The sequence below is a fragment of the Schistocerca nitens genome, chromosome 11, assembly GCF_023898315.1.
Source record: "Schistocerca nitens isolate TAMUIC-IGC-003100 chromosome 11, iqSchNite1.1, whole genome shotgun sequence".
NCBI lineage: Eukaryota > Metazoa > Arthropoda > Insecta > Orthoptera > Acrididae > Schistocerca > Schistocerca nitens.
In genome coordinates this window covers 103,075,372-103,102,630 of record NC_064624.1, presented here as the reverse complement: position 1 = coordinate 103,102,630, position 27,259 = coordinate 103,075,372, and the positions used below count along the sequence as shown (strand labels likewise).

The following is a 27,259-nucleotide window of genomic DNA, read 5'->3' as shown; positions in this document are numbered from 1 at the left end:
AGTTTCAGCTTATCACACATTTTCAAGATTGCAGTACCAGCCAGTCTCAGGATAATTTTGACAAGGATTATGTGGGCTTGGCACAGACGCATTTTTTAGGATGGTGGGGATCAAAACACATCTGTGGGAAAGTATTGCAGCTTTTCAATGCCAAACAGTATGAAATATTTTTCAGAGGAAAACATATTCTTTGAAGAAATCTATCGAAATCTAAACCTTGGGTATCATGACAATGCTCCTGACCACCAAATGAACTTTCTTTCAGAATATACATCTCACATAACATTTTTACGCTTTGTTGTTAATGCTACAAAAAGGATAGAGCTATTAAACCTATTGTAGAATTAAAGAAAGTACTGATAAAAAGATCTTGTTACAATATGTAATGTTATCCACAGTACAATTCACCACAAACAGTTATATATATTAAGCCAAAAGTACAGGCGCTTCTCTGAGATGAAGAGCTTGAGTTCAATGGTGAAGCCATGGTGAGTCCATCAAACCAGTTGGCAGTCTGACAGTCATATTGTTGGTGGGAACACCTGGTGGTAATTGGTGATAACAACAATGGCCCCATTGATGCTCACTGGTCCATGAAAGTAGAAATGAAAATCCTTCAGCTGAAGTTACCTGTGGACAAAGACAGCCAATTGCTAGTGAGCTAACTGTGGAAAAAAGTGGAAATTTCAATGAAACTTTTTGAGTGCAATAATACAAAACATTGAATTTTTTTTAAAAAAAATTAGAGGCCTAAGTTAACTAGAGAGAATTTTTCCCTGACTTGGAACATACATTGAACGCTGTGTGCTGTTACAGGGTAATAGCAACTACATAAACATTCTGAGATAATACAGATCTCCCTACTCACTTCACATAGCATCATATACATAATGTATCAAAGTAGCACACATGATAACATGTCATATTTAGCATATGAGAATTTGAAAAACAAACTGATAACTGAGGACATGCAATAAAATGACGTAATGAGATATCCTGGGGCCATATGGATATTGTGGTTGTTAGTAAACATCTGCACCTGCCAGTATGGTGTATACTGTCCATTTGACACACACACACACACACACACACACACACACACACACACACACACATATATATATATATATATATACTCCTGCAAATGGAAAACAGAACACATTGACACCGGTGTGTCAGACCCACCATACTTGCTCCGGACACTGCGAGAGGGCTGTACAAGCAATGATCACACGCACGGCACAGCGGACACACCAGGAACCGCGGTGTTGGCCGTCGAATGGCGCTAGCTGCGCAGCATTTGTGCACCGCCGCCGTCAGTGTCAGCCAGTTTGCCGTGGCATACGGAGCTCCATCGCAGTCTTTAACACTGGTAGCATGCCGCGACAGCGTGGACGTGAACCGTATGTGCAGTTGACGGACTTTGAGCGAGGGCGTATAGTGGGCATGCGGGAGGCCGGGTGGACGTACCGCCGAATTGCTCAACACGTGGGGCGTGAGGTCTCCACAGTTCATCGATGTTGTCGCCAGTGGTCGGCGGAAGGTGCTAGAATCCCGTCGACCTGGGACCGGACCGCAGCGACGCACGGATGCACGCCAAGACCGTAGGATCCTACGCAGTGCCGTAGGGGACCGCACCGCCACTTTCCAGCAAATTAAGGACACTGTTGCTCCTGGGGTATCGGCGAGGACCATTCGCAACCGTCTCCATGAAGCTGGGCTACGGTCCCGCACACCGTTAGGCCGTCTTCCGCTCACGCCCCAACATCGTGCAGCCCGCCTCCAGTGGTGTCGCGACAGGCGTGAATGGAGGGACGAATGGAGACGTGTCGTCTTCAGCGATGAGAGTCGCTTCTGCCTTGGTGCCAATGATGGTCGTATGCGTGTTTGGCGCCGTGCAGGTGAGCGCCACAATCAGGACTGCATACGACCGAGGCACACAGGGCCAACACCCGGCATCGTGGTGTGGGGAGCGATCTCCTACACTGGCCGTACACCACTGGTGATCGTCGAGGGGACACTGAATAGTGCACGGTACATCCAAACCGTCATCGAACCCATCGTTCTACCATTCCTAGACCGGCAAGGGAACTTGCTGTTCCAACAGGACAATGCACGTCCGCATGTATCCCGTGCCACCCAACGTGCTCTAGAAGGTGTAAGTCAACTACCCTGGCCAGCAAGATCTCCGGATCTGTCTCCCATTGAGCATGTTTGGGACTGGATGAAGCGTCGTCTCACGCGGTCTGCACGTCCAGCACGAACGCTGGTCCAACTGAGGCGCCAGGTGGAAATGGCATGGCAAGCCGTTCCACAGGACTACATCCAGCATCTCTACGATCGTCTCCATGGGAGAATAGCAGCCTGCATTGCTGCGAAAGGTGGATATACACTGTACTAGTGCCGACATTGTGCATGCTCTGTTGCCTGTGTCTATGTGCCTGTGGTTCTGTCAGTGTGATCATGTGATGTATCTGACCCCAGGAATGTGTCAATAAAGTTTCCCCTTCCTGGGACAATGAATTCACGGTGTTCTTATTTCAATTTCCAGGAGTGTATATAGGGTGAGTCACCTAACATTACCGCTGTATATATTTCGTACGTAATCAGTGCCGTTTGTTGCATTGTAAAATGTTAATTACATCCGGAGATATTGTAACCTAAATTTGACGCTTGAGTACCACTCCTCCGCTGCTCGATCGTGTGTATCGGAGAGAACCGAATTACGTAGGGATCCAAAGGGAACGGTGATAGACCTTAGGTACAGAAGAGACTGGAACAGCACATTACGTCCACATGCTAACACATTTTTATTGGCCTTTTTCACTGACGCACATGTACATTACCATGAGGGGTGAGGTACACGTTCGACGGGCGTTTCATAGGACGTGGAGGACGCATAAATTTGCCAGCCCGTTCTCCTGATCTTACACCTCTTCTGTGGCGTGCGTTAAAGGAGAATGTGTACCGTGATGCGCCTACAACCCCAGAGGATATGAAACAACGTATTGTGGTGCCCTGCGTCGACATTACACCAGATGTACTGCGGCGTGTACGACATTCATTACGCCAGAGATTGCAATTGTGTGCAGCAAACGATGGCCACCACATTGAACATCTATTGGCCTGACATGTCGGGACACACTCTATTCCACTCCGTAATTGAAAACGGAAACCACGTGTGTACGTGTACCTGACCCCTCATGGTAATGTACATGTGCGTCAGTGAAAAAGACCAATAAGATGGTGTTAGCATGTGGACGTAATGTGCTGTTCCAGTCTCTTCTGTACCTAAGGTCTATCACCGTTCCCTTTGGATCCCTACGTAATTCGGTTCTCTCCGATACACACGATCGAGCAGCGGAGGAGTGGTACTCAAGCGTCAAATTTAGGTTACAATATCTCCGGATGTAATTAACATTTTACAATGCAACAAATGGCACTGATTACGTATTTGTTTATATGTTCAGATGTGCTAACAAAACTAACGGGGTTCCATTTAAAAAAAACGTAGGTTTGTGGTAAAAAACATACTTCCGTGCATTTTTTTTATGGTTTGTATTAACCAGTTACACTAGCCCCCTCTCATCACGTTCGGTCTGTGGAATCGATTCGTCAGTATTTGATGTGGTTTACGAAATATATCCAGCGGTAACGTTAGGTGACTCACCCTACACACACACACACTGTGTGTGTGTGTGTGTGTGTGTGTGTGTGTGTGTGTGTGTGTGTGTAAGGTCTGGAGAACATACTGGGTCCTCAGCAGCTACTCTTCGACCTACCCATCACCCAGGTAGATTCATCCTAGTGGGCCCTGACATCTCTGTGGTAGTGAGCTGGAGCGCCATCTTGTAGGAGGTAAAATCTTTCGTTTCCAAACACCTTTTGGATGGAAGGCAAAATTCACATTTGCGGCATATGGAGACACACTTCACCAGTTACAGTATCTTCAAAGAAGAATGGGCCAATCAAACTGTGCAATGAGAGAGGCCACAGCACACACTTACACCTGGTAGATAACCGTGTCTGTCCATGTGAATGTGAGGATTTTCAGGAGGCCAGCACACAGAACTGGCCAGAGGCCAGCACACTTGTGGCAGTTTACAGTACTGTTCGGTATGAATTCCGCCGCATCAGACCAGATATATCCATTCTGGGATTGTGTAATTAAAGAAGTTATTGAAATGAAAACCACCAATAATGATCTGAGCAGAGATGGTGGCCTGCATCTGAGCACAGCACACGATGCAGTGGTCGCATGGTCATCGCAGAGTCGACGTATGCCCCTACATGGCGATGCGGCGGGCACCAATGGCGTCGCAACTGGCGGCAAGTGTACACTACTGGCCATTAAAATTGCTACACCAAGAAGAAATGCAGATGATAAACGGGTATTCATTGGACAAATATATTATACTAGAACTGACATGTGTTACATTTTCACGCAATTTGGGTGCATAGATCCTGAGAAACCAGTACCCAGAACAACCACCTCCGGCCTTAATAACGGCCTCGATACGCCTGGGCATTGAGTCAAACAGAGCTCGGATGGCGTGTACAGGTACAACTGCCCATGCAGCTTCAACGCGATACCACAGTTCATCGAGAGTAGTGACTGGCGTATTGTGACGAGCCAGTTGCGCGGCCACCATTGACCAGACGTTTTCAGTTGGTGAGAGACTTGGAGAATGTGCTGGCCAAGGCAGCAGTCGAACATTTTCTGTATCCAGAAAGGCCCATACAGGACCTGCAACATGCGGTCGTGTAATGTCCTGCTGAAATGTAGGATTTCGCAGGGATCGAATGAAGGGTAGAGCCACGGGTCGTAACACATCTGAAATGTAACGTCCACTGCTCAAAGTGCCGTCAATGCGAAAAGAGGTGACCGGGACGTGTAACCAATGGCGCGATACGATAAACCGCAATCGCGATAGGCTACAATCAGACCTTGATCAAAGTCGGAAACGTGATGGTACGCATTTCTCCTCCCTACACGAGGCATAACAACAACATCAGGCAACGCCGGTCAACTGCTGTTTGTGTATGAGAAATCGGTTGGGAACTTTCCTCGTGTCAGCACGTTGTAGGTGTCGCCACCGGCGCCAACCTTGTGTGGAGGCTCTGAAAAGCTAATCATTTGCATAACAGAGCATCTCCTTCCTGTCGATTAAATTTCGCTTCTAACACGTCATCTTCATGGTGTAGCAGTTTTAATGGCCAGTAATGTATGTAAGGGGCGCACCAGCATCCCACTGGCACTGGTATCACTTGCCAGAAGACAAGGAGTGTGTGGCTGAAAGCTCATGTTATTTTAATTACTTGACACAGGTGGAAAACCGACTGCACAACTATGTGTACTGGCCTCCTGAAAACCCTCACATTCACATGGACAGACATGGTTATCTACCGGGTGTGTGGTGTGGTGTCTCTAATTGCACAGTTCGATCGGCTCATTCTTCTTTGAAGAGACTGTGACTGGTGAGGTGTGTCTTCATATGATGCAAACGGGGATTTTACCTGCCATCTGACAAGTGTTTGGAAATGAAAGATTTTACCTGCAACAAGAGGGCGCTCCAGCTCATGGCCACAGAGATGTCAGGGCCCGCTTGACTGAATCTATCTGGACGATGGGCCGATCAAAGAGGAGCTGCTGAGTGTCCACCATGGTCTCTGGACCTTACACCTCTTTAATTCTGCCTATGGGGAACTTGAAAAACGAAGTTTGTCAACAGGAGCCAAATATACTGAACGAGCTATGAGAAATCATTGAGGCATCCTGTGTGGCTATCACACCAGCAACAGTACAGCCATAGTTAGGTCAACAGTTCAGTGGCATCAACGTTGTTTGGCTGCCAGTGGGGGTCAGTTTGAAACCATGAAATGATCTCCACCCCACGCAAGCTTCTGGTATGGTGTAATTAAAGAAGCCATTGAAATGAAAATCACCAATAACACCCTAAATAGAGACGGTAGCCTGCAGCTCAGCAGGGTGTGAGATCCAATGATTGCGTGGCTGAAGTGGGTGCATCGATTGCCGAGTCGACATATGTCCATTTAGAAAAGGTTTTACTGGCTTTAACGAAGTCGATATTGGCCTGATATATTCGACGATGCCCTTTGGCTATACTGACTAATGGATTCTTCTAAGAAATACCAAATTAAGATAACCTGAAGATGCCTAAATAAGGCGAAACGTGTCGTTGAAAAATAAAAACTAAAATTACATCCAAGAATGTTTAAACCAATACTCGACATATTTCCTTATATGACGATGCCACAGGCACTGTTGACTGCACACTAGGCAGCTAGTGTATAGAAGGGGCGTACGAACAGCCCACTGGCAGTCATACCACTTGACCATGGCCGAGGAGTAATTCACCGAAAGCTCGTGCAATTTTAGTTACTTAACGGAGTCAGAAACTTGAGAACTTTTTATTCAATGTTAGACTCTGTATTCTTACATCCCTGTAAACCATTTATCCTTGTGAAGGATGCCTTCAAATCACTCGCAGTAGTCCATCCTTGGACCCAGGCCGTCCTCGTTCGTAGCGTCAGTGATCTTGGAATGTACACTTTGCAGCCTTCACAATTCCTCATATGCATGCCAACATCTGTCGAGAAAACAATGGAGGACTCTGCCGCCCAGAATTGCCATGACATGTAATTTTCTTGCAAAGACATTAACTATCAGAGGGAGTCTATATTTTCTGGACCCCTCTCTGAGCAGGGAGGAGGAAACAAATTGAAACTTCATGAACTGAGGGGTCATGCGCTGGTATTTCAGTTATCACAAAATCGATTCAAATTTACAGAGGAAGTGCCAATATGAGCCCACTTATCAGTGCCTCCACTGATCTGGTTGGGGAGGGTGTTGTAAAGTTGTAAAGCTGCTGCATCCCCACCTGAGATAAGCTGGGCCTCATCTTTTGTAATTGGTCCTCGATATCCTGGATGCTGACACTGGGATGGAGTTGACATCCAAGCTGCTCCGCACACATGTGTCTGGGACACATGAGTACCTAGTAATCATGCAGACACTTCAGGGACACGCCTGCCTGAGTAGCTGTGGTGTCAGCACGACAGATTGCTAATCGAAGTGGTGTGGGGTTGATTCCTAGCAGGATTGGTGATTTTATCTGCTCGGGGACTGGCTATTGTGCTGCCCTCGTCGTCATTTCGTCATCACTGACGCACAAAAATGACAGCAAATAAAAAGACTTGTACCTGGTGGTGGGGCCGCCAAACGACAGACACATGTGCAGCGTTGTTTTATTGACAAAAGGCATAACGATTCTGTTGCATGAGAGGTAATGGACGAGGACAAAGAAAGCCTGCCAAATACGCTTGTGCCATTCAAGTTCCCTCGATGAATACCAGCTGTGGCCAGAAGTCACAGCCAATGTCTCCCCACACCATGATGCCAAAGATAATATGGCTTCATGACTCCAATCCAAAATATTGGTGGAATAGGATCTCTCTGACCTGGTCACCACCAAACTCGCAAGCGATGGTCATTAAGGGTAGTACAGAACCTCCATTCATCACTGAGCGCAATATGACACTATTCATCAACAATCCATGCATCCCAGCCAGGGCACAACTGCAAATGCAGCCATTGTGTTGTGGTGTTAATGGCAGTCTATGCACGGAATGATAATTCCCTAGTCTGCCTGCTGCTACTCTCTGACCAATGGTGGTGGATGGTACGAATGTTGCAGGGTGTTCATTATTTGTTGTCGGATGATAGACCTATATATGAAGGGACTATGATCTGCTTGATGCAAAATGCAGTGATCTTTCCTTGTGGTGGTCAGACACAGTAGATTGGAACCTTGACGAGTATGCTCGCCCTCAAGTTTCCCGCCAGTTTAATATCAGAACAGTGCCACATCCGACTGATCACAAATCTGGGTATTGCACAATTCGACCGGCAGGCTAAATGGAGACTCACAATGAGCTCCCTTTCAAATTCTGTCAGCTGCCGATAATACTGTCTGAGAAAAGTACACGGCACCTCTGTCTCCTTCAGAGTGACCACTCAAATCTGACAGCATTCACAACCCCTTATATACCCTACCAGACTTGGTTACAACACTAAATGTGGAAACCACTAATGCACTCTGGTGGCCATTCTGTCTGCTAGAGAGAATGGTCACTTTAATCATTTACACACCCTCTGAGAGTGCATACATGCCTTGTCTTCTGGGTGCTTCACATTTTATATCACACACACACACACACACACACACACACACACACACACACACACACACACAACAAAGACGAGCTGAAAGTTAGAAGTGCACACCTGGTCTCTGGGGAAGCCGCTGCAACCAGGCGACTGAGTTCCACCACATGGTCCGGGTACCTGTGTACAGCCTCGGCCCACTCCTCTGTGGCCATCACCTCCCGGTAGTGGGCTGCGATGAAGTGCGCGGCGGACTCTTCCAGATGGGAACAGGAATGCTCAATGGCGAGGACGGCACAGGCCACTGCATTTCCCACACAGAGGTTTCGGGAGATGACGAGCTCACACTGTTCCTTCAAGACGGGCACTTGGTACTTGGCGGCGGCGGCCAGAAGTTTCTGGGCCATCAGCGGATCGTCCAGGTGAATCTCGTCCGTGTACAAGAACGTCAGCAGCTGGCCGAGCACGTCTGCGTCGATGTCTGCGACGGGAATGTGGCCACTGCTGGCTTCCAGGCAGTCGTGGGCCATCATGGCAGCGAACACGGGACTCCTGGCCACCAGGACAGCCCTGTGTGCTCTCAGCTGGCTTTCCCCTACTGTGAAGGTGACGTCTGCAGAGTGTCCAGAGCGAAGGAGCGCGCCCAGGTCTGCCGCCAGGGTCCTCTGGTGCTCGCTTGCAGATGTGTTGGCCGAGCCTGAAATGAGGAGACCACACTACTACTATGACGTAATATTGCAGGAATAAGTAGTTTTACTGTAAAAAGAGACTTTTGGGTGTTCAAACAAATTTCGGGCATGCAGCTGGTCCTCCTTCAATTCCTCCCACGATATTTCTACTGGGAACCTGCTAGTCTTCTTCAAGTGAGCCTTAGAAGTCTTTGATGGCTCTCCTGACAGTGACTGGCAGGCGTCCTGTCGAAATGCCATGGGAGGAATTAAAGGAGGATCAGCTGCATGCCCGAAATTTGTTTGAACATTCAGTGTCCAGAGAAAATTTTGAAATTCACGGGAGATCCTGAGAGGTAGGTCCATCTATAGAAGTGGGAAGGGTATTTTTCCACCGCACAACGTGGCCCCTTTCTTTGCAGTGTGTGAGAGTTCTGTATCCGTTGGTATAGGTGAGTGTAGTCAGTATGTGTTTAATGTGGTGTATTTGTTCTTCACATTCTTCCTACAGATGACGAAAGGATGACACTGGTGACCGAATAAACCTAAGACTGGAGCTCGAAGAACCCTCCAACAGTACGGCTACCATACACCCTTCCAAGAAGAAAGCTCCTATTCCACAACTACAACTACATAAATACCGAGCAAGCCACCGTGCAGTCCATAGCGGAAGGTACACTATGTGATCAAAAGTATGTGGACACCTGACGGAAAATGACTTAAAAGTTATTAGCGCCCTCCACAGGTAATGCTGGAATTCAGTACGGTGTTGGCCCATCCTTAGCCTTGATGACAGCTTCCACTCTCGCAGGCATACGTTGTGTCAGGTGCTGGAAGGTTTCTTGGGGAATGGCAGGCCATTCTTCACGGAGTGCTGCACTGAGCAGAGGTATTGATATCGGTCGGTGAGGCATGCCACGAAGTCGGCATTCCAAAACATCCCAAAGGTGTTCTATAGGATTCAGGTCAGGACTCTGTGCAGACCAGTCCATTACAGGGATGTTATTGTCGTGTAACAATTCCACCACAGGCTGCATTATGAACAGGTGCTCGATCGTGTTGAAAGATGCAATCGCCATCCCCGAATTTAACAGTGGGAAGCAAGAAGGGGCTAAAAACATCAATGTAGGCCTGTGCTGTGATAGTGCCACGCAAAACAACGAGGGGTGCAAGCCCCCTCCAAGAAAAACACGACCACACCATATCACCACTGCCTCCGAATTTTACTGTTGGCACTACACTCGCTGGCAGATAACGTTCACCGGGCATTTGCCATACCCACACCCTACCATCGGATCGCCGCATTGTGTACCGTGGTTCGCTCTTTACACCAAGCGATGCGTCGTTTGGCATTTACTGGCGTGATGTGTGGCTTATGAGCAGCTACTCGACCATGAAGTTCATGTTTTCTCACCTCCCGCCTAACTGTCACAGTACTTGCAGTGGATCCTGATGCAGTTTGTAATTCCTGTGCGACGGTCTGGATAGATGTCTGCCTATTACACATTACGACCCTCTTCAACTGTCAGCGGTCTCCGTCAGTGAACAGACGAAACCGGCCTGTACGCTTTTGTGCTGCACGTGTCCCTTCACGTTTCCACATCAGCTCGGAAACAGTGGACCTAGGGATATTTATGAGTGTGGAAATCTCGTGTACAGACGTGTGACACGAGTGACACCCAATCACCTGACCTCTTTCGAAGTCCATGAGTTCCGCAGAGTGCCCCATTCTGCTCTCTCACGATGTCGAACGACTACTGAGGTCGCTGATATGGAGTACCTGGCAGCAGGTCGCAGCATAATGCACCTAATATGAAAAACATATCTTTTGGGTGTGTCCGGACACTTTTGATCACATAGTGGACATTGTACCACCACTAGCCATTCTCGTTCTTCTTCCACTCGCAAATGGAGCGAGAGAAAGACGATTGTCTATACTCGTCGGTACCAGCCCTCGTTTTCTTATCTTGTCTTTGTAGTCCTTATACGAGATGTACATTCACAGTGGTAGGAACATCCTGCTGTCTGTCGCAAATGCTGGTTCTCCAAACTGTCTCAATAGCATTTCACGAAAAGCATGTCGCCTTCCCTCCAGGAATTTCCATTTGAGTTCACGGAGCATTTCTGTAAGAGTTGCATGTTGGTAAAACCTAGCGGTAACAAATGTAGCAGCAGACTTATGAACTGTTTTGATGTCTTCCATTAATCCGACCTGGTTGGGATACCAAACAATCTAGCAGTAGTCAAGAATGAGTCACACAAGTGTTCCATATGCGATCTCCATTAAAGATGAGATACAATTTCATAGTCGATCATTCGTCCTCCCTACCATCGTCCTGGGGACAGGGTATTTTTGTTGTCTTCATCATTTCATCCTCATCATTATCATCATTTGTGACAGGGGCTAGACTGGACTGTGTAAAAATTGAACTGCGTAAAAATTGGGACTTTGTACGGGTGCTGATGACCATGCAGTTGAGTGCCCCACAAACCAATCATCACCACCACCACCAACATTATGTTTTCCGTGTCTCAAAACACTGCACTTACATGTATTTCCTGACTTTTACGTTTCCTTAGCTTTTTTGTAAATTCAGGCACATTGGTGTATCTATCGGACACATCAGAACTCATTTTAAATGTTCACTGTAAACAAATACATCAGAAAACAAAAGAATATTACATGAAATAACACAATAACAAAGGAAAGTTGGCGGAGTTTGTGATGTCACACCATTCAGTCAGACCAGTGCAAGAGGATTTGATAACTCTTCCTACAAAAGTTCAAAGGCATTTGATATGTTTTGGTGTAAAATGTCGGATAGGACTACCTCTATATAAGAGGTGTGATACTTTTTGCAAGAAAATATTTGTGTATTACTTCCAGCAAGCTATTATGTAAAGACCCCCATTTTATAAGTCATTTTTTTTAATTTTTTGGATTTGGTACCTTTTAGAAACGAGTTCCACAAATGAGCTCGCCACCGCAGTGGATGCGGAGCTATGTCAGGCATGCCAATGTAGACATGTGGCAGCTGTCAGTGTAGGCCAGCCATGCTCTTCCACCAAAATGCAGAGAGCGGCCAGCAGCTCACAGTTGATGCGCTGCAGGAGGCACGCACATGCAGACTGCAAACCGAGGACCCCGGAATGCACCCTAGAATCCTTAGAGTCAGCCAGCAGTAGGTGCCCAGCTGCAAGGCCCCAGTTTGGCTCCAGTAGTGTCAGGACTAGACACGGCCCACAGACCCACAGCTGGCAGAAGTAGCATATAGCTGTAGTTGAGACAGGATGACCCACTTCAGGTCAATGGCTGGTGTCGAGTACTACTCGATGTATGCAGTGGTTGATGACAAATATTGCATGGCTGGAGTGGGTAGTATTACTGCTCCTCGATCTGGCTCTGTGTTAACGCAATGTCACTTTTGGTCACAGTGTGTAAACCAGGTCACCACTGACATGGCCTGGCCCTTGAACCATCATGTGTTGACAATATTCTGGCTCGTGCAGCTGGTGGTAGCACCTCACGTGTGCTAACTGAGCTCACTTCGTTACTGGAATGGAGGCTTTCGTCACATCAGCTCAACACCATTCTAGCTTCTGCACTGGAATGTGGTGGGCAGCACTATGGCTCATATGCTCCTCCCAAGTTCTGGTCCATCCGATCACAATGTTGTAGCTTAAAATCAAATTTTATATTTGGATGCACTCCCCATTCCAACTCCTCTTATGCTAACCTTGTCCAATTCAAAATGTCTGATGGCCGGTAGTGACCACTTATTTGCTAAGTGTGACCCACTCAGTTTGTATGTGGTGTATTGGTAGTTCAGGAAGATTGGTGGTAGACAGATACAGGTTCCACAAATGAGAACCAAAACCAAAATGGGCTCAAAGTTGAGACACCCATCGCCTTGATTTTGTGGTGGTAACTGCTGCAATTTTGTTGTACATGCTGAAGCATCTGCTACACTATAATATACCCCTACATGGTATTATCAACTTACCTAGAGAGCTAAGGAGGTTGGGATCTAAGGTACTGTGCCACGAAGTCTACCAGCCATCAGACATTGTGAATTGGACAGGGTTAGCATAACAGGAGTTGGAATGGGGAGTGCATCCAAAAATAAAATTTGATTTTAAGCTATAACACTGTGCTCGCGTGGGCCAGGAGCTTATGAAACCTGTAGCCAGGTGAGTTATAGGGCTGCCCACCACATTCCAGTGCAGAAGCTAGAAAAGTGCTGAGCTGATGTGACAAAAGCCTCCAATCCAGTACCAAAGTGAGCTCAGTTATGACACACGAGGTGCTGTCACCAACTGTAAGAATATTGTCAACACATGATGGTTCAAGGGTCAGGCCATATCAGTGGTGGCCTGGTTTACACCCTGTGACCAAAAGAGACAAACAGAGCTACATCAAGGGACAGTAATTACCACTCATTCCAGCCATGCAGCATTTGTCATCGACCACTGCATACATCGAGTAGTACTCGACACCAGCCATTGACGTGAAGTGGGTCATCCTGTGTCAACTACAGCTACGCGCTACTTCTGCTAGCTGCAGGTCTATGGGACGTGTCTAGTTAAGGGGCTCCAGAAAGGCTCAAAATCATGAAAAGTTCAATTTTTACTTTTTTGCGTTTTCTGAATCTGCAGACTATTACCTTTTAATAGATATATAATTTATTCAATTCCGAAGACTACAACTATTTTTAAATTTTTTTTGAAATGTGTTCTACATGGGCGTGTCCCACTGTGGCGCTGTTAAACTGCTGTCAAATGGTGTTGTTATTAACGTCTGTGTTCATCAGGTACATTTTAGTGATGTGAGATAAAGTATGTGTTGTGGCTAACCTGTGATGGTTCAATATATATCGCTGGTGTGATTGTCGATTGTTTCATGTTTATTTACTCTGTCGTTATCTCGAACATATTCGTAATTAATTCTGTTTCTTGAGTCTCTGCTTTGTTGAAGTATAACAATGAGTAAAAGTAAAGTTATTAGAAATCCTCTGAAGGCTTTTAAGAAAAGGAGAAATGTTGGAAAGCCAAAGGTATGTGTTATTACTGTAAACAATAAAGACGATGAAAATCCCCAACATAGCGTGTGTCCCAAAGAAGAAGACAGTTGGTGTAAATATAACAAAGGATTGCTAACTGGTGAAGTGTACACTCATAAGCATAGTCTGCCTCATGCAATAATGGAGGTGATAAAACCTATTTTCAGAGACTTAGCAGCACCTGAACTGTTGAAAAAGTGTATTCACGGAAAAACTCAAAACCCCAATGAAAGTGTAAATAGTGTTATATGGTCGAGAATCCCCAAGACTGTATTTGTTGGAATAGAAACACTTCACTTTGGTGTGTATGATGCTGTTGCGACTTCCAATGATGGCAACATTGTAAGGTGCAAGGTATTTAGAAATATGGGAATGAAGATAGGTTCTAACATGGTACGAGCGATGCTTGCTTTAGACAAGGAACGCCTTCGGGCTGCAGACAGGGCTGTAAAGAGTCTAGAAATACAAGCAAGAGAAAACAGGAGGAGGAACAAGAGGAAGCTGGAGGAGGAGTTTGCAGAGGATGAAGATAATCCATCCTGTGGACCTGGAATGCACTAAAAAGTTAATCCAATCTTTGTCGCTCGATTCCCAAAACTTTTATTTTCTCATACTAATTACATGTTTTCTAAGGATCTTCCAAACATATTTGTTTCAAACTTTCAGTAAATGTTACACAGTACCTTCTGCATAATTTAACACAGCCTTTTTCCAAAAAACTGTATATTTTTGAATATATAAATAAAAAATTGCAAAAAAATGTTGTGAATTTTCATTAAAATTGAAAAAAAATCATCTTTAATAACTGAACTAAAATTTTGTAAAATCCCTGTGTTAAGTTGTAGTCCATATTCCAATAAATAATCTGTAAAAAGTTCAACTTCCTACCTCAAATACTTTGTGAGGAAAGATGTAATTTATAAGCGTTATTTTAACATTGCAAGTACAGGGCGTTCCGGAGCCCCTTAAGTTTTAGTCTGGTAGAATAGGGTTTGTCAGTCAAGTAAAGTAGTGGGTATATCATATTCAGAATCTTAGCCACTGCTGTAGTTGCTGGGAGTCGGCATGTTGGTCCCTCAAATGTCAAAAGTCATACTGTTTATCAACATAGCACTACCCTACAGCTGCTGCTAACCTTAGGTCGCCCCTAGTTATAACGATTCGTGATAACCACTACTGGGTCATTTACAGAATATACTCAGAATGGACGCACCTTCTGGAAATAGGCTTGCTGCACAAGGATGTCCCATGGGCACTATCCCACTCCTGTTCCTCCAAAAAATAGTTTCGTTTACATGTATGGATCACTGTGGACGTGCATCCCAAAAAACCACTTCCACACTCCCTACCATAATGCACAGATTATAATGTGCCCTTCCTAGACACACAATTATTTGCAACACGTCAGCTATAGCATGAAACAAAACAAAAAGCAAAAATACACAACAAAAAATACAAATATTCCCAAATACTGAATAAATAATCCATCAGTCCACACCCTTCAGGTGAATGGACTTGTGATCATTATTCACTGACCCACACCACACGATGGTTGCTTAGATTTGTACTGCCCCACTCTCTCATGATGTTTAAGATCCTTGTCTTTTTGCGCTCTTTTCCATGTCTCAACTTTTTCACTAAGTTTCTCATTAACTCACTGTTTTCCCACATTAGGTTTGATTACATGGTGGTAGATTTTTTTGACCATATACGAACTCATATACCGATAGGCTTACACTTTAATGTGTTTTAGAATTTTAAGCCATGACTACATATGGGAATAAATTAGCCCAGTGATTGTGATGACAAATCACACATCAGCTTACCATGGTTCATTCTTCAATTAGACTGTGGATGTAACTGACTTTTTCTCAATTTTTGAATATCTAACGAATGGCGCAACTGCTTCATCAATTCTGACAAAGTTGGCGTCCTGATATGCGATTGCTGTTGCCAGCACACTAATCAATTATTTTCTAATGTACATGCCACCATGTCAACTTGCCATTTCACAGTAACGCCCATCCGGATTCACCATGAGAAATAATCTGTTATGGTCAGAACATAGCTGTGCCCTATGGGCGTCTGTCTAAAAGACCCAGACATGCCCATTCCAATCGTTTAAAAAGGCTTAGTAGCTTCTGTAACCTCTGCAGCAGAACACAGAGGTCGTTTAACTCCACCAGCTGGGTTCATGGCACACGGTTCTTAAAATACTATCCTACATGTGGCCCACATGAACTCCACCGATAATGTTCGACTACTCTTCACTCTGTGGTTCTATTCACACAATTATCAGATGACACGTGATCATATGCCTGTCAGAACGCTTTATCTTGCAGCATAATAGGAACCACAACTGGAGGCCAAAGATTTGTTGTCTTGCATAGCAGTCATTGTGTATGATGAACTGTGGTTGCATTTCAAATACACTTCTGGAAATTCAAATAAGAACACCGTGAATTCATTGTCCCAGGAAGGGGAAACTTTATTGACACATTCCTGGGGTCAGATACATCACATGATCACACTGACAAAACCACAGGCACATAGACACAGGCAACAGAGCATGCACAATGTCGGCACTAGTACAGTGTATATCCACCGTTCGCAGCAATGCAGGCTGCTATTCTCCCATGGAGACGATCATAGAGATGCTGGATGTAGTCCTGTGGAACGGCTTGCCATGCCATTTCCACCTGGCGCCTCAGTTGGACCAGCGTTTGTGCTGGACGTGCAGACCGCGTGAGACGACGCTTCATCCCGTCCCAAACATGCTCAATGGGGGACAGATCCGGAGATCTTGCTGGCCAGGGTAGTTGACTTACACCTTCTAGAGCACGTTGGGTGGCACGGGATACATGCGGACGTGCATTGTCCCGTTGGAACAGCAAGTTCCCTTGCCGGTCTAGGAATGGTAGAACGATGGGTTCGATGACGGTTTGGATGTACCGTGCACTATTCAGTGTCCCCACGACGATCACCAGTGGTGTACGGCCAGTGTAGGAGATCGCTCCCCACACCGTGATGCCGGGTGTTGGCCCTGTGTGCCTCGGTCGTATGCAGTCCTGATTGTGGCGCTCACCTGCACGGCGCCAAACACGCATACGACCATCATTGGCACCGAGGCAGAAGCGACTCTCATCGCTGAAGACGACACGTCTCCATTCGTCCCTCCATTCACGCCTGTCGCGACACCACTGGAGGCGGGCTGCACGATGTTGGGGCGCGAGCGGAAGACGGCCTAACGGTGTGCGGGACCGTAGCCCAGCTTCATGGAGACGGTTGCGAATGGTCCTCGCCGATACCCCAGGAGCAACAGTGTCCCTAATTTGCTGGGAAGTGGCGGTGCGGTCCCCTACGGCACTGCGTAGGATCCTACGGTCTTGGCGTGCATCCGTGCGTCGCTGCGGTCCGGTCCCAGGTCGACGGGCACGTGCACCTTCCGCCGACCACTGGCGACAACATCGATGTACTGTTGAGACCTCACGCCCCACGTGTTGAGCAATTCGGCGGTACGTCCACCCGGCCTCCCGCATGCCCACTATACGCCCTCGCTCAAAGTCCGTCAACTGCACATACGGTTCACGTCCACGCTGTCGCGGCATGCTACCAGTGTTAAAGACTGCGATGGAGCTCCGTATGCCACGGCAAACTGGCTGACACTGACGGCGGCGGTGCACAAATGCTGCGCAGCTAGCGCCATTCGACGGCCAACACCGCGGTTCCTGGTGTGTCCGCTGTGCCGTGCGTGTGATCATTGCTTGTACAGCCCTCTCGCAGTGTCCGGAGCAAGTATGGTGGGTCTGACACACCGGTGTCAATGTGTTCTTTTTTCCATTTCCAGGAGTGTAGTTTGCAGCCCCCATCAGCAGCTTGTGTTCTTCGCCACTTCACAATAGTACCACGTACTGTCTGTACCAGTCCAGTCTTCCTACTAAGGTCATCTACATTACAAAGTTTATGGATTACTCAAAAATCAAAACCGCCCAGTTTCAGTTCCTAAAGTGTAAGTCCACTAGGCGGACCCCAATAACCACTTCTACGCTGTGCCATCCATTATCGCATTAAACCTTTCGCATAAGGATAATAGAAGAAGAGTCCTGGCATATGTGAGGCTCAGAACAGTTCCTCCCTGCTTTGTTCTATAATCACTAAGTGTGAGTAACTTAAGGTCCCTTGGCTCTGCTTCTTGACTGAAAATACAACCCAGTGTATGATTACTAGCTTCACATAGCAACATGAACTCTCTTGCATAATCTGGAGATACTAATACTACAATATCAGGAATTCCATCCGTTTTTGAAATGCATTTACGCACTCCAATGTCCAATGAAAATTTACCACTTTCTTTAATAAGTGAAGAAGTGTTTCTGCAAACCCTGGGACAAATTTCCTACAGCAATTTGCTAACCCCAAAAACGACTGAAATCCCCTGCCTGTCTAGGCGTTGTAAAACTCTATACAGCATTCACCAATGTTGGATCCATTCATACTCCATCTTGGATGATTACAGGCCCAAATTACATCTCACAGTGCAATATGATGCCTCTCTACGCCAAGGGTTAGTTGTTCTGTGTGTAATTTCTTTAAAAACTTCCTCAGCAGTTGTATTTGCTCTTTCATATCTTTCGCAAACACAATAATATTGTCTAGACAAGCAATACATTGATTCGACTTTAATATCTTCAAAATTCCATCCAACAAATTTTGTAACGCGGTTGGCTCATTTTTTTAAAAAATCAAACAGCATCCACTATGCTGCTAGTGCCCAGAAGGAAGTGTAAATGCAGTTTTTGGCTGGTCCTCTGATGATATTTCCAGCTGATGTGAGCCACTCTATACATCTAGAATGGGAAAGTACTTAATTTGCCCCACGTCTTGGGGGCTTTCTCTCATATTCGGTACTGGATACACACACGAGGGCCGTTTGAAAAGTCTGTGCAAAGTAAAAGTCTGTGCAAAGTCCGAGAGATGGCAACTCCGGCGCATATCGACGTCATGTTTAGCTGGTAGCATCTTTGGAAAGAACGCGCACCAAGTTTCAGCCATATTGGTCCAGTTCTTTGTGTTTGGCATTCGTGTAAATCAAGGAAGTCGAGTGATTGTCAAAAAATGGACGAAAAAGAGTTTCCTGTGTTGATTAAACATTATGAAAGGCAAAACGCCTCAGGAGACTATAGAGAAGCTTGCTAAACATTACGGTGAGTCTGCACCTTCCATTAGAACAGTTTATCTACATCTACATCTACATCCATACTACGCAAGCTACCTGACGGTGTATGGCGGAGGGTACCTTGAGTATATCGGTTCTCCCTTCCATTCCAGTCTCGTATTGTTCGTGGGAAGAAAGATTGTCGGTATGCCTCTGTGTGGGCTCTAATCGCTCCGATTTTCTCCTCATGGTCTCTTCGCGAGATATACGTAGGAGAGAGCAATATACTGCTCGACTCCTCGGTGAAGGTATGTTCTCGAAACTTCAACAAAGCCCGCACCGAGCTACTGAGCGTCTCTCCTGCAGAGTCTTCCACTGGAGTTTATCTATCATCTCCGTAACGCTTTCGCGATTACTAAATGATCCTGTAACGAAGCGCGCTGTTCTCCATTGGATCTTCTCTATCTCTTCTATCAACCGTATCTGGTACGATCCCACACTGCTCAGCAGTATTCAAGCAGTGGGCAAACAAGCGTACTGTAACCTACTTCCTTTGTTTTCGGATTGCATTTCCTTAGGATTCTTCCAATGAATCTCAGTCTGGCATCTGCTTTACCGACGATCAACTTTATATGATCTTTCCATTTTAAATCACTCCTAATGCATACTCCCAGATAATTTATGGAATTAACTGCTTCCAGTTGCTGACCTGCTATATTGTAGCTAAATGATAAGGGATCTTTCTTTCTATGTATTCGCAGTACATTACACTTGTCTACATTGAGATTGAATTGCCATTCCCTGGGTTCGATTCCCGGCGGGGTCAGGGATTTTCTCTGCCTCGTGATGGCTGGGTGTTGTGTGCTGTCCTTAGGTTAGTTAGGTTTAAGTAGTTCTAAGTTCTAGGGGACTTATGACCACAGCAGTTGAGTCCCATAGTGCTCAGAGCCATTTGAACCATTTTTGAGCCATTCCCTGCACCATGCGTCAATTCGCTGCAGATCCTCCTGGATTTCGGTACAATTTTCCATTGTTACAACCTCTCGATATACCACAGTATCATTCGCAAAAAGCGTCAGTGAACTTCCGATGTCATCCTCAAGGTCATTTATGTATAATGTGAATAGCAACGGACCTACGACACTCCCCTGCGGCACACCTGAAATCACTCTTACTTCGGAAGACTTCTCTCCATTGAGAATGAGATGCTGCGTCGTGTGATCTAGGAACTCTTCAATCCAATCACACAATTGGTCTGATAGTCCATATGCTCTTACTTTGTTCATTAAACGACTGTGGGGAACTGTATCGAACGCCTTGCGGAAGTCGAGAAACACGGCATCCACCTGGAAACCCGTGTCTATGGCCCTCTGACTCTCGTGGACGAATAGCGCGAGCTGGGTTTCACACGCAGTCTTTTTCGGAACCCGTGCTGATTCCTACGGTGTAGATTTCTAGTCTCCAGAAAAGTCATTATACTCGAACATAATACGTGTACCAAAATTCTACAACTGATCGACGTTAGAGATATAGGTCTATAGTTCTACATATCTGTTCGACGTCCCTTCTTCAAAACGGGGATGACCTGTGCCCTTTTCCAATCCCTTGGAACGCTACGCTCTTCTAGAGACCTACGGTACACCGCTGCAAGAAGGGGGGCAAGTTCCTTCGCGTACTCTGTCTGAAATCGAACTGGTATCCCATCAGGTCCAGCGGCCTTTCCTCTTTTGAGCGATTTTAATTGTTTCTCTATCCCTCTGTCGTCTATTTCGATATCCAGTATTTTGTCATCTGTGCGACAATCTATAGAAGGAACTACAGTGCAGTCTACCTCTGTGAAAGAGTTTTGGAAAAAGACATTTAGTATTTCGGCCTTTAGTCTGTCATCCTCTGTTTATAAGTGGTTTCAGTATTTTCGGAGTGGCCATATGGGCACAAGTGATGCTGAGCGTTCTGGACGCCCTGTGGAGGTTACGACTGCAGAAATCACTGATAAAATCCACGATACGGTGATGGATGACTGAAGGTGCGTAAGACTGCCTGTGCTGTGGGCATCTCGAATGAACGGGTACGTAGTATTTTGGCAGGTGCGGCGTGCGTGAGCGCAGCAGCACACTCACTGTGGCGACGAGCCCCCCACTTGCAGACCAGCAGGCAGAGCGCCTGCACCCCCAGCACCAGGGCGGCGCCGGCCGCTGCTCCCGAGCCGCCGGAGTCGCCGCTGCCCGCCCCCGCATCTGGAACTGCAACACCCAACCTCTGCTAAACACCCCCTGGCAGGCTCAACTACTAAGAACTAAAACAGGCCTCTGAAGGCCCGTCGGTACCGACCGGCCGCCGTGTCATCCTCAGACCACAGGCGTCACCGGATGAGTATGTGGGCATACGGTCAGCACACAACTATCCAGGCCGTATGTCAGTTTACGAGACCGGAGCCGCTACCTCTCACTCAAGTAGCTCCTCAGTTTGCCTCACGAGGGCTGAGTGCACCCCACTCGCCAACAACGCTCGGCAGACCGGACGGTCACCCATCCGAGTGCGAGCCCAGCCCGACAGCGCTTAACTTCGGTGATCTGACGGGAACCGGTGTTACCACTGCGGTAAGGCCGTTGGCAGACAGACCTACACTGCTTCAAAAAAAAAAAAAAAAAAAAAAAAAAAAAAAAAAAAAAAAAAAAAAAAAAAGGCGCCTTCAAAGACTGTTCAGTCTGAAACGTCCCCTTTTAACAATTTATACATGACTGTGCTTAAACTGACACACAATATTTTTAGCGCAACGCAATCTGACTATCAAAGATCCCTGCAAAAGAATGGCCCTGAGTAACATTAAACTATACCTTTCACAAATCACTCACCTCACAAAAATCTTCATTACTCGAACTACTGCAATACAGCGAGCGCCACTACTGCCAGCTAAATAAAAGATTCAAACTACGGAAGGCACTAACTACTGATAGGGATAGTTAGCAAATGAAAGATATTAATAGAGAACAAACAATGTATTTACCTTAATAGTCGTAATATATATAGCAGTTCATGACAAATTACAAAACTCCGCCATCTCTCTCCCCACATCCACCACTGCTGGCGGCTCACCTCCAACTGCGCAACGCTACGCGCTGTTCACATCCAGCTGCCGCTGCCCAACACTACAATGGCAGACAACAATGCAAACTAGACACAGACTGCACACAGCACAGCCAGTGATTTTTATACAGAGGTGGCGTTACCAATCAAAAAACCTAAACAGCCTACTTACATAGTGTGCATTTGATATCTTTGTTATTGTAATTATAAAAAATTTTATCAAATCATTATTGGCCACTGCCCAAAACAATTTGTAAATTTTTTTGTGGTGAGCATGGGGGCTATGTAAGTAGGCTGTTTAGGTTTTTTGATTGCTAACGCCACCTCTGTATAAAAATCACTGGCTGTGCTGTGTGCAGTCTGTGTCTAGTTTGCATTGTTGTCCGCCATTGTAGTGTTGGGCAGCGGCAGCTGGATGTGAACAGCGCGTAGCGTTGCGCAGTTGGAGGTGAGCCGCCAGCAGTGGTGGATGTGGGGAGAGAGATGGCGGAGTTTTGTAATTTGTCATGAACTGCTATATATATTATGACTATTAAGGTAAATACATCATTTGTTCTCTATCAAAATCTTTCATTTGCTAACTATCCCTATCAGTAGTTAGTGCCTTCCGTAGTTTGAATGTTTTATTTAGCTGGCAGTAGTGGCGCTCGCTGTATTGCAGTAGTTCGAGTAGCGAAGATTTTTGTGAGGTAAGTGATTTGTGAAAGGTATAGTTTAATGTTACTCAGGCCCATTCTTTTGCAGGGATCTTTGATAATCAGATTGCGTTGCGCTAAAAATATTGTGTGTCAGTTTAAGCACAGTCATGTATAAATTGTTAAAAGGGGACGTTTCAAGTCACACCACAGAATAACACAGGGTGTACGCAAATTATCATTACAAACCTCTACAGAGTCCACCAGAAAAATGAATACACACTGTAAGGAACGAAAATGATTTCTTATATGTTTATTTTACGTGTAATAACAGATCACACCGGCAACGGCCTTGCCGCAGTAGATCACCGAAGTGCTGTCGGGCGTGGCCGGCACTTGGATGGGTGACCATCCACGCCGCCATGCGCTGTTGCCATTTTTCGGGGTGCACTCAGCCTCGTGATGCCAATTGAGGAGCTACTCGACCGAATAGTAGCGGCTTCGGTCAAAGAAAACCATCATCACGGCCTGGAGAGCGGTGTGCTGACCCGACGCCCCTCCTATCCACCTCCTCCACTGGGGATGACACGGCGGTCGGATGGTCCCGGTAGGCCACTCGTGGCCTGAAGACGGAGTGCTTATAATAGATCACTCATGTTGAACAACCTTCAGTTTATCACATGGTTACTTTAAATGCTCAAAATGTTCACCTTTGGCGGCTACACACTAGAGTTGGGCAACACGATTCTTTTTCCCGATTCGATTCCTACGATTCAATCTCACATAGCGAATCGATTCCTACGATTCGTTCACGATTCATTCTAGTCTGTGATGGCACGATTCTTACGGAATGCAAAAAGCTCTACATCGTACTCACAGATGGCAGCACATTGTCAATGGAGTTAGAATCGAACTGCCAGAAATAGTTTATTTATGAGGTGCATATGACTTTACAAGTGTGATTCTCGATTTATACGTGTAATGCCTTAATTGTTGAAAGGTCACGTTTGATTTGATTGCATCTATTGTTTTATTTCAGTATGCTAGGAAAGAGGAGTCGATTTGTGCGGAAGGTGGTGCAAAATTACGTGGTATGCCAGTTTGGTTGTGTGGCTTGAACGTATCTAACTACAGACTGTTTTATAGTAACAAAATCTAGCAGTGAGGCAGACGTGGTTTGGCTCATATCATCCTAAGTTTTTCTGTGCTAAGATGTCTTTCCAAGTCCACATCACCCTTGTAATTCATAACGCAGCTGACAGCCCTCCCACACAGCACATTTCTTCTAAATACAAAGCACAGGTATTTTGCTTTTAATTTGTCTGAGAACGTGACGCTGTCACTACTATTTACGTGAGAAGACGACATACTTCTAAACAATAGGATTCAATCGTATACAGCAACATTAGTTCACTAAAATTTAATATAAATCTGAACACGATAACATTCGAAAACTCGAACTTGAAATTATTAACTAATTAAAAAGATTTTGTTTAAAGACGGTATTACACTGCCAAGAAAGGTATTGGTTAGAGTGAGCCTACATTCTCTCTATATAGGCTCTGTAATATTGGTCTAGTGCGACAGCCATTTAGTGGCGGCACTGGTGGAACTAACAGAATTATCAAATTAGCAGTGAAGTAATGTCGCTGTATACGATTGTATCCTACACTTTAGAAGTATGTCGTCTTCTCACATAAATAGTAGTGGCAGAAGCAATTTCTCAGACAAATTAAAACCAAAATTCCTATGCTTTGTATTTCGACGAAACAAAGGTTAAGCTAAATTTGCAGTGTGTGAGGGCTGACAGTTGCTTTATTGTGAAATATAAGGTGCTGTGGAATTGGAAAGAGCACAGAAAAAAAGGTAGGATGATACGAATCCGCGCATGTGCACTATATGGGGATAGTAAATGGGAAATGCCTTTACGCTCGTTCCCGTCAGCCACCGCCAAGTGTCAGCTTGGTTTTCACGAGTAATATTACGGCCCACAAACTTCGTTTGTTCGTTCCGAGCTTCCTTTGCTCACACGCATCCTCCACTAGGCCACTTGACTGCCACCTGGCGGTCGTAATCATTCGGTACGATTCGGCATGATTCGGAAGTTGCCTTCGAAGCATAGCGTACTAAGAATCGACGAATCGTTGGAACTTGGAATCGTCAAGACTCGGAAACACGCAATCGTTCTTACGACTCTTTTGAACGACGATTCGTCCGTATCACGATTTGATTCTTACGATTCTTTATTTAGAGTCGTTCAAATGAACGACTCATTCACGAATCGCCACAACTCTACTACACACGTAACAGAACGACGAGCGGTTGCCGTAACTATGCCAGTCAGTGTTACAGTGGAGATAGGTCCACATATCGCTGTAATCTCCTGGCGAAGTTCCTCCAGGGTGCGTGGCTTACGTCGATAGACGTTATCTTTCACAGTTCCCCACAAGTAAAAGTCTGTAGGTGTTAGATCTGGCGACCATGGAGGGAACTCAATGGGCCCTCTTGGTCCAGTCCGATGCCTCAGAAAATTGTCATCGAGGAAAGCTCGTACGGCTAGGTGGTAGTGTGGTGGCACCCCGTCCTGTTGGTAGAAGACCTCTTTATCAGCATCATAAAGCACACATGTACCTGGCAAAATTGGTGCGCGTAACACTTCCGGGTACACTTCTCCAGTGGCAGCAGCATCAAAGAAAAAGGGTCCAACTAGGACCCTAGATGATAGTCCACACCACACATTGACCGCTTTATGCACATAAACGTGCGGATTTTCCAGTGCCCAGTACACACTGTTATGCCGATTCACGGTTCTATTAAATTTAAACTGTGCCTTGTCACTCCACACTGCCTTTGTCACAAATTGTTAGTCATCAGTTACCATTTGCTGATACCATTCGACAAAACTGCATCTAGGCTATCAGGATCGTCACCATTAATCGCGTGCAGTAATCGTGGAATGTAAACTTTCCACTTTTCAGCTTTCAAAATTCTTTGTACCCTTCTACTGTTAACGCCCACTTCACGTGCACATTGCGTAGCAGGCTTCTCTGCAGAATTAACAAACGTTTCCAGCACGACAGCTGACGAAGCAGGACTTGTAGCTGTACGCTGTCTTCCTTTGTGGATATCACGAATCGTTCCGTACAATTCGATCTGGTCAATGCTGCATTTAATTGTTGGGTGGGTTGGCGGTTCTGTTTCAAACTCCCGCCTCCACCGATGTTGCACTTCAACGGCATTATTAAACTTGAAAAATCACTTCACAATACATTTTCGTTGCTCGAATGTCAAGCGGGCTCCAGCCATTTTGTTTTCTCAATACCGAGATGAGAGTACTAACATCTGTTGAGCCAAAGACCATAATATAACACACAGGTAACTCAAAAATAAATGGCTCTGGGACTTAACATCTGAGGTCATCAGTCGCCTAGAACTTAGAACTACTTAAACCTAACTAACCTACGGACATCACACACATCCATGCCCGAAGCAGGATTCGAACCTGCGACCGTAGCGGTCGCGCGGTTCAAGACTGAAGCACCTAGAACCGCTCGGCCACACCGGCTGGCACTGGTAACTCAAATCGAACGACAATATCGATATCTTGACAAAGCCTGACAAAAAGTGTATACATTTTTCTGGCGGACTCTGAATACTGCATTCACGGTAAGAATAAACCTTACGAAAACATTACAGTACGCAGCCTCGGATTTACGATATTTCAGAAGAGGGGCAAAACATTGATAATAGCGCCCGACCTCTGCATCTATAGGGCGTCATAAACTTTTTTAAAAAATTCCTTTTTCAAAAATACGTTCATTTGATTCTGAAAAGTTTGACATACAAAGCACATATGTTCGAGGAAGACATGTTATTTGTTTCTTTGGTTTTAGCGCGCAAAAAACTGGGGTCGTACGCGCCCAAGTCAAAACTATAAGACACGAAAACAGAGTATTTAAGAAACGACAATACGTCACTCCCTACCGACGTAAGAGGACAGCTTAAATAGGGACGTGGAGAGAAGGGCTATAGAATACACCATACAGAAACGAAGGTCCAGAACTAAACATTAAATGGCCTTCGCCATATAACTACGACAGATAAAAAGTAATGCGCGGTCGTCAGTCCGCGCGAAGTTTGCTAAAATGGAAGATACCTCAGACTGCAAACCCAAGCGAGAACGTAAACGGGGGGGGGGGGGGGGGGGGAAAGAAAAGCCATTCCGTCAGAAAGTGGTGGACAGTTACAACTTGGGCGCAATGTGGACAAAGTGGTGGGGGAGCGCCACTTAACAAATGGCGATGGCTAAAAAGGGAGTGCCCCAAACGCAGCATAGTTACACTACCGGCCATTAGAATTGCTACACCACGAAGATGACAGGAAGAAGATGCTGTGATTTGCAAATGATTAGCTTTTCAGAGCATTCACACAAGGTTGGCGCCGGTGGCGACACCTACAACGTGCTG

At 45.8% G+C, this 27,259-nt stretch overlaps 1 protein-coding gene and 1 pseudogene across 2 annotated transcripts in view; both read right to left on the bottom strand.

The window, feature by feature from the left end:
* Positions 1-368: 368 nt before the first annotated feature.
* The window catches only part of LOC126213054 (speckle-type POZ protein-like), a 121,680-nt gene continuing 94,789 nt past the window's right edge, over positions 369-27,259 (bottom strand). The window contains exons 4-6 of one of the 2 annotated variants that reach the window (XM_049940625.1): positions 21,192-21,314; positions 8,309-8,885; positions 369-630 (exon numbers count right to left, since the gene is read on the bottom strand). In XM_049940625.1, the coding sequence (XP_049796582.1) occupies positions 627-630; positions 8,309-8,885; positions 21,192-21,314 (704 nt within the window). In that variant the 3' untranslated portion in view covers positions 369-626. The remainder of the gene's footprint in view (positions 631-8,308; positions 8,886-21,191; positions 21,315-27,259) is intronic. The other variant, XM_049940626.1, reaches the window with a different exon arrangement.
* LOC126214005 (5S ribosomal RNA) lies at positions 21,568-21,685 on the bottom strand (annotated as a pseudogene).